General features: G+C 33.0%; 1 protein-coding gene across 1 annotated transcript in view; it reads left to right on the forward strand.

Annotated features, from left to right (window-relative positions):
* The first annotated feature begins 570 nt into the window (after positions 1-570).
* LOC134717893 (IgGFc-binding protein-like) overlaps positions 571-14,482 on the forward strand; it is a 34,146-nt gene continuing 20,234 nt past the window's right edge. Inside the window, exon 1 of the mRNA XM_063580391.1 lies at positions 571-775. Coding sequence (XP_063436461.1) covers positions 571-775 — 205 coding nt within the window. The remainder of the gene's footprint in view (positions 776-14,482) is intronic.

A 14,482-nucleotide genomic window follows, 5' to 3' on the forward strand; every position in this document is an offset into this window, starting at 1 on the left:
TTTTTTTGGGCTGGTTTTAAATATTTTTTGTTTGCGCAAAAAAATATTCGAACATTAAGATAAATACATTTAGATGATTACACAGATTTGAAAATATTAGTAAAGAGAATGAATAGCACATCTTTTTGTTTGCACTTTGGAATAATATTTAAAAAATAATAAAAAAATCTTGGGTATAAAATGGGGAGATAAGTACTTAATATGTTGGCATATTGTTGGCACAATGTTGACTTATATTTCAATATTGTCATGAAATATATCCTAAGAATGAGCATTCAAATAAAGTTTGTTTAAAATTGGTTCAGTGGGTTCAGTCAGAAGATCTTACACTGAACCAATGGACGACACAAGTCGAATACCATTGGACCGACTACTTGATAAGAGTTGATAAGAAAATGATGGGCCAACATTTGGCCAACCATACAAAAATGACAGTTGATGCCAAGTTGTTGGGCTACCGAGGGGCCAACAGTGTCAAAATAACTGTTGGCTGAGTGTTGTTGGACCAACGTTGGTCTCTTGTTGTCCTGCCAACGCCAACTGTTTACCAACTGTGCCAACTAATCACCAATGTTGGCCCAACAAAGTATTGCTATCTGGGTAGCTGCAAAACACATTCGAAAACAAGAAGAGGAAGCTATAACGGGAGATGAATCAAACAAACATTTCAAATTGGACACTTTGGAACATAGTGGTAAAAGTGATGTAGGATTAACATCACTGACGAGTGGGTTCGAGAATTTAGAAGAAAACTGCGTAGAAGAAGTTTCAAATGGTATGTGCAAACTTAATTTCAACCAAGTGTTGTATTTTTATTTGTTCGTCCATAATAAACAACGTTTCACGTTTAGGGGACAACCTTTTGATATTCTGGAGGGGGTTGTTGCATTAATATATTTACAGAAAAATCTAAATAAAAAATGCTGCTATTAGAAATTTCAATTATAAATACTTGCCTCACCATAGAGCAAAAACAAAATGCATTAAATACAGGTTTATTTCCTCAAAACTGCGTGTTTTTGGCTCATAATTATAACCAGCTGTGAAGTCATATTGTTTGTGCTATTGCACCTTCAAAACAGTGTTTTTACTTGTTATTGTTTGAAAAGTTCAATGTTTCATATAAAATAAAGTGTATTGTATAATTGAAAAGTGTTTTTGATGTATAATAAGATTGTATATGCATATAGGTACTATTTGAGCTGATAAATATATGAATGGGTAATGATTTCGCTGTGAAATATATGTATAGGTAGGGATTTCACAATTATTACAAATGTATGAATGGGCGTGTTTTTAAAATCCCAGCTGCACACCTGTACCCAAAATCCCATGTTGAGACCTCCCCCCCCCCCCCCCCCCCCCCCGCGATTATGATATATTTCTATTATGAATTACAATATACGTTGAACTACAAACGTCAAAAAAAAAAGTTTGTTTCCAGTTTTTGGAGAAAAAAATAATTTGTTTTTGATTCTGAGAAAAAAAAATGTTTGTTTCACCCTCAGCTGCCACTATGTGTAATGCTAAAATTGAAAGGAAAAAATTGTTTTTGGACTTGTCGCGAAAAAAATAGATTGTTTTTCGCCTGCGTCCAGAAAAAAACACCATAGCCCCCCCCCCCCACCAGAAAATCAAATGGTTGCTGCCTTACACACTTTTGATTTTTTAACCCTGTATGCGAACCTTGCCTATATTAATTTTAAAATTGTTTGTATGCAAATTGAACGACAAATCTATGTGACGTCTAAAATGTTCTGGCGTCAGACACTGAGATCAGTGAATGTGTTTGTAAATAGTAGATGTTGTTCTGTTAAATTGTTTCTTTTAAAATTGTTATACGATGGTGGTTGATGTACCCATATTTTGACTATTTTACTTATTCTGTCTGTTTAGTTAACGCATCAATGTAAATATAACGGAATGTGATAAGACTGTCATTAAAGTGAGAGAATTAGCGCTATAAAACCAGGTTTAATCCACTATTTTCTACATTTGAAAATGCCTGTACCATATGATATTTCTTGTTCATTGGTTTTAGATGCGTTTTGTTATTTGATTTTGCCATGTGATTATGGACTTTCCGAATTGATTTTCTTTTAATTTAAAAAAAAAAAAAGAAGATGCGGTATGATTGCCAATGAGACAACTATGCTCAAAAGACCAAAATGACGCCAATACTAACAATTATAGGTCACCGTACGGCCTTCAACAATAAGCAAAGCCCATACCGCATAGTCAGCTTTAAAAGGCCCCGATAAGACAATGTAAACAAGTGAAACAAGAAAACTTACGGCCTTATTTATGTAAAACATGAACGAAAAACATTTTTTTTTTTTTTTTTTTTTAATTTTCATTTTTTTATTGGAATCTGTACATTTGTTAGTAAAAACTACGAAAAACAAATTGTTAACACATAAACAAACGACAACCACTGAATTACAGGCTCCTGACTTGGGACAGGCACATACATAAATAATATGGCGGGGTTAAACATTTTAGTGGTATCCCAACCACCCCCCTAACTTTGGTGTGGACAGTGGCATAACAGTACAACAAAAGAACGTACTATAAAAATAAGTTGAAAAAGGCTTAACTTGTCAGATGGACAAAAATACAAGTAGACGTGGCCGGGTACTTATACATCCCGACACACAAAAGACACAATACACATATCTGAGAGTACTCGCAGTTATCTGACAGCTTGATCAAAGCCACTAACAACTAATAAAAAAAATCAAGCATCTATTAAGACCAAACAATCAACCCGTACACATCCAACTTCCAATGGATTTAATGTAAAGACGTCTTGAACAGCCAGAGAAAAACATGACCTTGTGCAAAAAAAAATACTGAACTCAGAGGAAAATCAATTTGGAAAGTCCATAATCACATGGCAAAATCAAAAAACAAAACGCATCAAAAACGAATGGACAAGAACTGTCATATTCCTGACTTGGTACAGGCATTTTCAAATGTAGAAAATGGTGGATTAAACCTGGTTCTATAGCGCTAACCCTCTCACTTTAATAACAGTCTCATCAAATTCCGTTACATTTACATGATGCGTTAAATAAACAGTCACAATCAATAAAATAGTCAAAATATGGGAACATCAGTCATCATCGTATAACAATTTAACAGGACACAACAACATCTACTATCTACGAACACATGGATTGCTTTGAGTGTCTGACGTCAGAAAAATTATATACGTCACATAAATTTGTCGTTCAATGTGCATACAATAGTTATCCAAAGTACCTGGATTATAAACAATTTTAAATTTTACATAGGCAATGAGCGCAGACAGGGTTAAAAAATCAAAAGTATGTAAGAATAAATTACAGAAATCAAACTAGTCCAAAAGTTATACATAGAATTTATGAGAATCCAAAACTTTTAAAAGGAACAATTTAACAGGACACAAAAACCTATCCACGAACACATGGATCTACTTGAGTGTCCGACGTCAGAAAAATTATATACGTCACATAAATTTGTCGTTCAATGTGCATACAAACAATTTTAAAATTTACATAGGCAATGTACGCATACAGGGTTAAAAAATCAAAAGTATGTAAGAATAAATTACAGAAATAGACCGAGATTCAAACTAGTCCAAAAATTATACACAGAATATATGAGAATCCAAAACTTTTTAAAGGTAACAATTTAACAGGACACAATAACATCTACTGTCTAAGAACACATGGATTGATTTGAGTTTCTGACGTTAGGGACCTACCATTCGATTTTTATGGGGGGGGGGGGGGGCTAGGATGAAATTTGAAAAAAATAGTCAGGACAGGAGTTTTGAGTAAAAAAAAAGGCAGGATGAATATCTTGGTAAAAAAAAAGGCAGGATGGCAATTTGGGTAAAAAAAGTCAGGATAAACTAGTAAAAAAAAAGGCAGGACCGAATTGAGTAAAAAATAAAAAGGCAGGACAGAGATTACAACTAAAAAAAAAAGCAGGACATAATTTTTCATCCTAGCCCCCCCATAAAAATCAAATGGTAGCTCCCTTAGAAAAATTATATACGTCACATAAATTTGATGTTCAATGTGCATACAAACAATTTTAAAATTTTTTCATAGGCAATACCAAGTTACAGTTATCGACAGATTGTAGATCTATGAAAATGTATCTAAGTTCAGTATTTTTGTGATTTTACCTTTTAAATACATATTTAATAAATCAAATCAATTTTATTGGCGTAAAATCCAAATAATTGGTTGTCACCAAGACATGACATGATATATAAATGTACGAGTGTAAAATAAGTTCAGAATGATTTTTTTAAATGTCAGATACTTCCATGCAGAAAGGTGCAAATTTATTCAGATTTGCAGAATATATTGAATAAGCAGTAGAATTGTTTTAAAATGTTTTTTTTTTTCATGCATTGAAAATTTGGTTTATTGCAATATACAGTTCATTAAAGATCTCTTGTCCCATCAGTGCTTGTTGATGGGGCAACCTGTATTTCCACCCTGCCTTCATCAGAGATGTTTTTGTTGACCTGATAGCCTGTCTGTTGTTTGATTGTCTGTAGTTGTCTAATTTGTTGTATTTTATGTTTATTTTTTTGTATAGTATGTAGTGCGGATGATAGCTTGTGCTTTTGTTCATTATAAATATATATTTGTAATTGATAGTGTGTATGATATAATCATGAATCACATATGTAACAAATCCCTCCGATTTTTATAGCATTTATTCATTATTTTACTGTGGGGCCTGAACGACCTGATACCGTTGGATTTCAATTGAAAAGCATGTGCATGATTGAATTTATACATCGCAGGATAAAAACATAATAACATGCTCAAGTACGAAACATAAAAAAGCGATTCCTTATTCGTGTTTCTAAACCTCGCTGTCGAACAAATAAATATTGTTCTTTCTGCCAATATGAAACAGTGTAAAAACAGGTGAACATTAACTTACCTTCGTAGAATTGCTTATTTCACTACCTCTGCAGTGATTGTCAAAATTTGCCCCAACTTACAATTTGCCACAATTTTCATTGTTCCCTGTCACTGAAGCGTTTTTCTTGCTTTCTTGAAAAAATTCTTCCGTCTATGACACACAATTGAAAAAAATCCAGCTCTTTTAAGCCATCTTCAACAATGATTTGTCTTAATTCAAGTAAACAGCAATCCTCGTCAATGAATACTGCTTCGATGGGTTCACCAAACTGAATTCCATATTGATCTTTGTTTGTGTACTTGAACATTGACGTCGTATATTTAGTGACTTCAAAACGTTACTTACTGAAGATCAAATATTAATGTAAGATTCTCAATAGTTTATTTATATATGCTATGTAGATCATACCCCAAATCAATATTATAGTTATCAAACGTAAATGCATTTTAATAAAGGACGTCATTAAAACGGAGTCATTTTTATATAAAATCTCGCAAAATTATAACCAATATTTTTTGCACATCCCAATATACCCAATAATAGTAAGTAAAAATGAACGAATAATAAATATGTAACACATAAACAAATAACAACAACAGAACTACAGGCTCCTGACTTGGGACAGGCAAATACATAAATAATGTGGAGGGGGTAAACTTCTTAGCGGAATCCCAACACTCCCCTAACTTGGGACAGTGGTATAACAGTACAACATTAGAACGAACTATCAAAATCACTTGAAAAAGGTTAAACTCATCAGATAGACAAAAATACAAGTGGACGTGGCCGGGTACTTATACATCCCGACCCAAAATGACACAATGGACAGATCTGAGAGTACTCGCAGTTATCTGACAGCTATTTCAAAGCCACTAACAACTAATAAAAAATCATGCCTCTTAGACTAAACCATCAATCCATAACTAAGGTTATCTGCCTGGGATAAGAATATCCTTAGTCTTTAAAATAATTCCTATTTTTATAAATTTATAAAAAGAGTAAAATCACAAAAATACTGAACTCAGAGAAAAATAAAATCGGAAAGTCCCTAATGACATGACAAAATCAAATGACAAATTACATCAAAAACTTAAAGACTAAAACTGTCATATTCCCGACTTGGTTATTATCCTGGTACCTTTGATAACTATTGGTACAGGTATTTTTAGATGTATAAAATGGTAGATTAAGCCTGGTTAAATAGCGCTAAACCGCTTACTTTGTCGACAGTCTCATCAAATTCAGTTATATTTCCTATGATGTGTGAACTATTAAACTTACATAAATAAAATAGTCAAAATATGGGCACAACAAGTCATCAACGAGTAACAAATTTCAAAGGGACAATTTAACAGAACACAAAAACATCTACATGTATCTACAAACACTTTCATTGCTTCGCGTGTCTGACGTCAGAAGATTTTAGACGTCACACACACATATATATATATATATTTGTCGTTCAATATTGATACAAACAATTTAAAAACTTCACATGGGCAATGTAAGCATAACGTAGGACCAAAAGTCAGAGCAAAAGTCACAATTCAGTTTAGAGATTATATTTCTTTGAATAAGAAAACACTTATTTGGAAAAAAACTATCATATATGAAGCAAGTTTGTAATTAAGATTTATTAAAAAAATATCAATAACGATCAAATAATTTTATGAAAACAAAATGTCAAAATAACTGGAATTGAAATGGTTTCATCCGAACTTGATATATATATATAGAGGAAGATGTGGTGTGAGTGCCAATGAGACAACTCTCCATCCAAATCACAATTTAAAAAGTAAACCATTATAGGTTAAAGTACGGCCTTCAACACGGAGCCTTGGCTCACACCGAACAACAAGCTATAAAGGGCCCAAAAATTACTAGTGTAAAACCATTCAAACGGGAAAACCAACGGTCTAATATTATAGGAAGATGTGGTGTGAAAGCCAAAGAGACAACTCTCCATCCAAATAACAATTTAAAAAGTAAACCATTATCATGATTATAGGTTAAAGTACGGTATGATATAGTCCATAATAGAGGTAACCGGTGAGATCACGAATCACGGACGTATCACCTAATTTGCCGTATGACACGAAGCGGGATCATTAATTTTACGTTAGGATGTGTAACTGTTCATGAGTATCTCGCTTTGAATATAAGTGCATTTTTTTATTGATTGATACGCGTACTGCCTATTTTATTCTTTTTATTTTGTATGTCGTCGTCAGTCACGAAACATTTTCTGGTGGGAGTGGAGGGGGTTATATTTTTTAAAACAAAATATTTTGATTCTGATTTCGGTAAAAAAATTAATTCTGGCCAGCACAAAGAGTAGAAAACGACCGTTTAATTTGTAGGGGAAAGGGGGAGGGGCTGAAATAAAAAGGCAGGACAGGCCATAAGGAAATCATAAAAAAATAAAAAGATAGGCTCTCTTATTTTTCATTATTGCAAATTTGAAGCTTTTAAAAACAAGTAACAACTTTCATTGGATGCAGGTCTAAACTCTCCCAAACCACACATCTCGCGTTGAAATTGTGACCAGAACATGAGTTTAACATTTAACTTGCATTTAACTTGCAGGGAAAAAGGGGGGTATTTTTCTGAAATAAATAACTTGATTCCAAATTCTTAGAAACTGAACGAATAAAGAATGGCTAGAAATGGCAGAGACAAAAATAATATCTGACGAGAAAATTGGACATGTCCTTCCTTGAACATGCCCTTTCCCCAGACTGGTCTCTTAGTTCAATATTTCTGTCCCAATCTTAGATTTGCCTGATAATTTTCGCCTGGTTAATTCTTAGGGCTGAAATTAAGGGCCAAGTCATATAATAAGGTTTTAAATTTCATACCCAGTCATGTATTTGACGAGTTGAAAAATTATTAATTCTTGCGGAATGCTATATATTTATACTTTTAATATATGAATTGACCCCTCGTTTGAAAAGCTGAAAAGCGTTATAAAAAATAAACCGGAAATTTGTATTAATTCGAATCATTGTTTAAAATGAGCTCAATAACAAAAAGACGGAGATTCCTTTTGTACTTAGGGAAAAAAGAAAAAAATAGAATACCAAATACTTAACCGAAAACTTCATATAAATATACTATGTTTTCTTTCGCAGAATGACCAATGAATTATAACCAATTTAGATATAATAATATACTTTTATAATTCCAGCGTATTAAGTTCCAAATTTTTTTCGGCGTTCTATTCTGGACAAAATATACTAAATCATACCAGCAACACCGCATACTAAATGGGGGTTAGTAGACGACCCTTTGATTCTAGGATCGGAGCTGGCAGGTCACGTAAATAAATTTGTTGGTCAGGAAAATAATAGTAATAAATATGCTGGCTCCCACCTAAAATAAACTGGCTTCCAAACTCTATTATACGATATTATACGGTAAAATGATACATGTGTAATAAACAATCCTCCTTATACCCTCCTCAAAGATAGATGATCGATACCCGCTTTAACTGCGATATAAAATAATATATAGTAAAAAGACGGAGGGAAATAATATATTTGATTTTTAATTCTTAATTAAGAAAAAATCTTATCTTGGCTTATAACCACCAAAAAATAGTGTTAAATTTAAAAAAAAAATAAAAAAATTGTCGCGCCGCATATTTTTTTTCAAGTTAAATGGTCGGTTCCTACTAGTTAAAATATTTAATTTAGAACAAATATATATTCAATATCTTCTATATTTTTTTCTTTCAAACAAATGCTCCGTGGTTAATTAATAGATTGTCCCCATGATTAAATCATGCTATCATTCCACGTGACTATTAAAAGTGTAGAAGGTGATCACCACAGGTATACATTTATACGTACTGCTTCGTTTTGATCCGTACTTAGGCACTTCCGGTATATAAAATACTTAGTCTTATACAAAAATGTATATCCATCCTTATACTTGAAAGCTCGTATTGTATCGTTGTTTTCAAATAAAGGGAACTTTGTGAGGTGTCAGTGGTATTTTAGGACATTATTCGATTTTAATAAACTTAAACCAATATGAAAATCACTGCTCCTAATACGTTCGTTCGTCATTATTCGGCGGTTCGTGATCTCACCGGTTACCTCTAATAGAACAACTCCGTTATGGCCACAGGCTAACGGCGAAGTAGAGCGCCACAATCGTTCGATAATGAAGCGTGTCAAATTGCGCAAGCCGAAGGTCGCGACTGGAAGTTAGAATTGAATACATTTCTAATTATGTATCGTAGTACTCATTCTACAACAGGAGTAAGTCCGTCCGAATAACTGTTTGGTAGAAAAATCAGAACAAAGTTACCCGAGTTGATTGATTATAATATTAATATCAATTTGAAGTACGCGACCGAGACGCCGAACAAAAGGAAAACAGAAAAATATCTGCTGATAAGCGTCGTGGTGCGTGCGAGAGTGATTTTCGTGTCGACGATCAAGTTCTAGTCTGGCAAGACCGTGGAAATAAAATGTCTACACATTTTGTTCCATCCCCTTTTAAAGTGGTGGAGAAAATTTTTAATAGTATATTAGTTGAATCTGACCAAGGTGTTCAATACAGGAGAATTGTGACACATTAAAAGAAATTTATTGAGACAGAAAATCATGATTTATCTTGCTCACAATCTGATGAAAACAAAAATGTAGTTAATACAGAGTTTTCTGAAATTATTTCTAGTCACAAAGATGATTATGAGAATTTGAATGAATCTAGCGATTTTGATTAGTGTTTAAGTTCTAGTCAAGATGAAACTTGTAGTATGAAAGATAGACCAGTCAGATTGAAAAGGTTACCGTCAAAGTTTGACGATTTTGTTTTGAAATAATATGTGTACCATTATGAACAAGTTATATGATTTATGTTATAAAGGTATTGTTAACAAATGTTTTTTTGTTGACATATTATTGACAATGTTGTTTATTTGAATTTTTATGTTAAAACGATATTGACATAGGGTAGTTCAATTTTTATTTGAAGTTTTTTTTTGTAAAAAAAATTATGTCAAGATGTTTTCAAATCTAAAAAAAAAAAGGAAGAGATGTAGTGTTTGCTATGTATGTTTTAGTATATCAGTATACTAAGAGAGATAACTCTGTTATGTGTTGGAGCAATGTATGTGAACTGCTTGTCTCCCGTTGTGCTGTTATATATACGATATCCTGAGTTCCGGTTACGTAATAAATGGTGTACCTTCAATGGTGTTTGTTTGTATGCTAACATCATGTTCAATCCGAATGTGCTAGCCACAAACAGTAGAAACAATTGCATAAACTTAGAGATATATATAAAATTATGTTACAAAAAGAAAAAAATTTAAGATCTTTCTCGCATATATTCAAACAATTGTCCACAAAAACTTTTCGCCCTGTGACTTTCTGTCCGTTTACCTGTTAGCATACAGGGTTAAAAAATATAAAGTGAAAGTATGTAAGAATTAATCAGAAATGAACCCGAGATTTAAAATAGTCAAGAAGATCTATACAATTTTTAAAAATCCACAAATAGTTCATTCTTCTACGCGATTGAATAATTCACGTTTGTGGTTCAATGTATTTTTAATTCATAATAGAAATATATCTTAATGACATATTTAAGAACAATAACATAATGTCAGGATCTTTTAAAGTACAGAATCATGTTATAAGAACCAAGGAAACACAATAAGTTGCAATATACAAAACATACCAACACAATTAAAAGAGAATACAAACACATTGACGGGATGTGTAAATACCGAGCCACGTTAATCCAACAGTAAAATATAATGAACAATACAGAAAAGACAAATAAATAAACAATATAACACGTTTACAAGATGATAAACAACATCAGTATGCAAAATCTATACATCATTTTCATGTTAAAGTGAGTACATGAAACGTTGTTTTTTTTATGATAATTTCTCTCTTATTATAAGTAACAGGATACATGCATATATGACCATACTAGTACGTGTTACTATATTTGGTGTTTGCACTAATGTACCTTGCAAGGTCCTCATGCCTGTCAAACAGTATTCACTTGTCAATGGGGTTTTCCTTGTTTGAACTGATTCATAAAATTGAGAATGGACATATATATTATAATGAATTGGTGAACTTTATTTGCTTTATAGAATTAACGTTTTGTACGGCTTATCTGTCATTTTGTTTGCCTTGCCAATTCCATCTGAACTTCACCTTATAATCAATTATTATGATTCATTGTCCCCTAGTAATTTGATGTTCAGTGGTTTTGTTTCGTTTCAGTGGTTCATAAGTGTTTCTCTTTTTTTTTTTTTATACAAGAACAAACAATTTTTTTTTGCGACTTAGTATTGGAGTCATATCATTGTCATCCGGTGACATAAGGTTTTAGCATCATTACTTTTGTTTAATTTATGACTTTCTATTGCGCTCTCTCTTTAAAATCCTCTATCCGCATGCACCCGATTACTCCTGCCATTCAGGAAAATTATTCAGGAGGAGTTAGGACCTTTTTTTTTGGGATTGACCCTTTCGGGATCCGAGTTATCCTTTTTCGTATATCTGGATGTCAAGATTTAAATTTATTCAAATTCGGGACCTAGGGTTTTCGTGTTTTTAAGAACCCTCCTACCCCGCCCCCACATCGTTAAGTGATTACAATCATATTTATCTTCATTATATTGTAATAAAGTTTATAGTCAATGGGAACATTGAAAATCTACATAGGAGAACTACTAACATCAGTCAAGCATATTGTTCTGAAGAAAAATATTTGAAACTTTTCATACTAGATTTGATGTTTTACGCCCAGTTATTCAAAAGCAGAATAAATGTAAAAAGATAAATGGACGGAAGGACGGACGGATGCACATTCAACTTTGCACTTTTCATTAGTTGATTAGTGATACATACCTGGTATTAGAAATGGCTGTTTTATGTCCAGTGGCAAATCAAATGCCTTCGTAGAAGGTCGTACGGTGACAAATGGTTGTTAATGTGTGTGTGTCATGTGGTCTCTTTTGTAGAGTAACTGTTTAATTTTTTTAAATCTGATTGCAATATATGAGTGTAAACCATGATTTATAGAATTTGTACTATATATACAGACATGCGCTATTGGCCGTTCTAATTTACAAAGTAACTGTACACAAGAGGATATGTCACTAGAGCCTGACACTTTAATCTAAATCGAGTTTTACCAGTCTTTAATCTTATTCCTTGTGACGCGGAGAAGCAGCAAATAACAATATTAAAGTGTAGTTCGATCCGGCCAGGAGTCTGTATTCAAACTGAGCTAAATGTGTTCGTCCATGCATTATTTTTTTTTTCCTTTCACTAACAAATACAAAACTGATGAATTATTCACAAACACAAGACAATGATATATCAATTCAAGAGATGTATTATCTAAATATCTAATGCTGCTTTTGTGTTGACATCATACACCTGTGGACCACGTTTTCCATGTACGTGCGTTTCACTGGTCTCGATTTGATAACTTGTCCGCATTCACATCGTATAAACAAATGGCTTGCATACCCCATATTTTTTTCTTCAGATGTGATGTTTATCAGAGCCTCCTTGCATTGTCAACAAAAAAGCTGCTTGGCTACATAAAATAGATCTGTAATTCTTCTTCCTTTTTTCCATGACTCTTCATCAACTGTGAACGTTTATGTGTTCGCTAGTCTTATAACATGCTCTGGCGTTTTTTGCTTCGACTGTTTCCCTTTTTCTCTCTCTTTCTCTTTGTGGCTAAGAAAGTGCCCGCAGTTTACCATGTTTAATGGCAACTCCTGCAACCTGATCCCATTACAGTAACGTCATGGTATTCAAATGGGAAGGAGAAGTTTATTAAGGAAAATTACACGCATGACGTTGCGTCGAAATTAACGATTTTGGGAATTTGTACGTTGAACGGCGCGCCGAAAGTATGTTTTTTTTGGAATTTGAACTTAGAACATCTTTATTTGAGACTGTATTGGATGCCCTTTACTCTGCATGGAAAGATTTCAGGGATAATTGAATTCAAATAAAAGAAATTTAGCTTGTAAAGCATATCTTTCCATAAAGCTTCATCAATTGATAATCTTTCATCGGAAATTTCCTTTGTTGTCCATATATACAGCAACGTCTACCCATGGTACTTCATACACTGCCATTTGTCCTTGAACTTGGAACATTAAATAATGATTTACTTTTAATTTCAATTTCCCATTCCCTTATTCAAAGCAGAATTTAAAATCATGTGCACATTGCTGAGGCTGCTTCTTCCTGTTAGGTGTTTCATCCTTGTCTGAACCATACGGGCACTTAATTTCAACTATACCACAACCACAAACTTGACAAGATTCAAAAGAATCAATACTGGCTCCAAGATATGGATAATTAGGATTCACAAGTAGACCTTTATTTTCCACTGTAACATTTTTACAAGTTTTCAGTTGATTAATTTGATATTGTTTAACTAAACGCGCGTCTGGCGTTTAAATTATAATCCTGGTACTTTTGATAACTATTAAATGCTACCCTCTCTTAATTTTGAACGACCCCATTCCAAACTCAACTTTTAAATTCTGCTGTGACACATCATAATTTAGAATACGGCGAATTGAACAGTCTGGTTTGTCAGATATTCATTTGCAAACATCTTCAAATACAGAGGCAGTTACTAATTTTGATCTGGCATTTCTCAAATAATATTGATGTGTTGGCCTCTTGTTGAAAATTCTAACTGTTTTGATGTATCCATGGTGATGAACATATCATTTAAAAATGTTGAGAATAAGTTTTTACAAGTTTCAGACTTTAAATCAATTATATCACGGTACCCAACATGAGGATTGTATGTATCTCAAAATTTATCAATTGGATATTCTGTCCTTAAGGTTTTATACAAATCACATGTGGGATAAATATCCTGTAGTAAATCTAATATTTCACTTAAGAACTCGTTTTCATCATTGTCACAAGAACTTGGTTTTTTATATGCTCCAGGATATGGTTTTACTTTATCAGTTTTATCTTTATCGGTTGTTGACTCTTTTTGGACTTTTTTCTTGCTATAGGTCTGGGACGATCTCACTGACAAACATCATTGGTACATGAATTTTTTTGTTTTCTATTTCGTGCTATACTTTTTTGCGAGTTTAAGATATTGTCATTCGAGGTTCGCTACTGGTGCAGTAAAGTTTCCTACCTTCCAACCCGATTTGATGTATGTTTCTTATGTTATTTTTGTTTATTGTAAATAATGCGTGTAAAAATGTGTGTTTATTTTTGTAAATAATTTACGTCCGATTGAAGTTATGAATTAGAACATAAATAACATTTCTCTAACTTTTGTGCTATTTTCACATTTCCTGACCGGTGTGAGAATTTTTTTTCCTCACTTGTGAAAAATCTGTTCTCGACACCTAGTTTGGTCAATATTTCTGCCGGGACTAATTTTTTCGACCTTTGCATGAAATATTTGGTGCACCGTGTTTGGAGGCACTTCCAGGAACAAAACAATTTACTTTCGAACTTTTCGGACTTAGCCTGCTTTAAACTCGTAAAACTCCCTGGTTACA

The sequence above is a fragment of the Mytilus trossulus genome, chromosome 5 (genome assembly GCF_036588685.1).
Source record: "Mytilus trossulus isolate FHL-02 chromosome 5, PNRI_Mtr1.1.1.hap1, whole genome shotgun sequence".
Classification (NCBI taxonomy): domain Eukaryota; kingdom Metazoa; phylum Mollusca; class Bivalvia; order Mytilida; family Mytilidae; genus Mytilus; species Mytilus trossulus.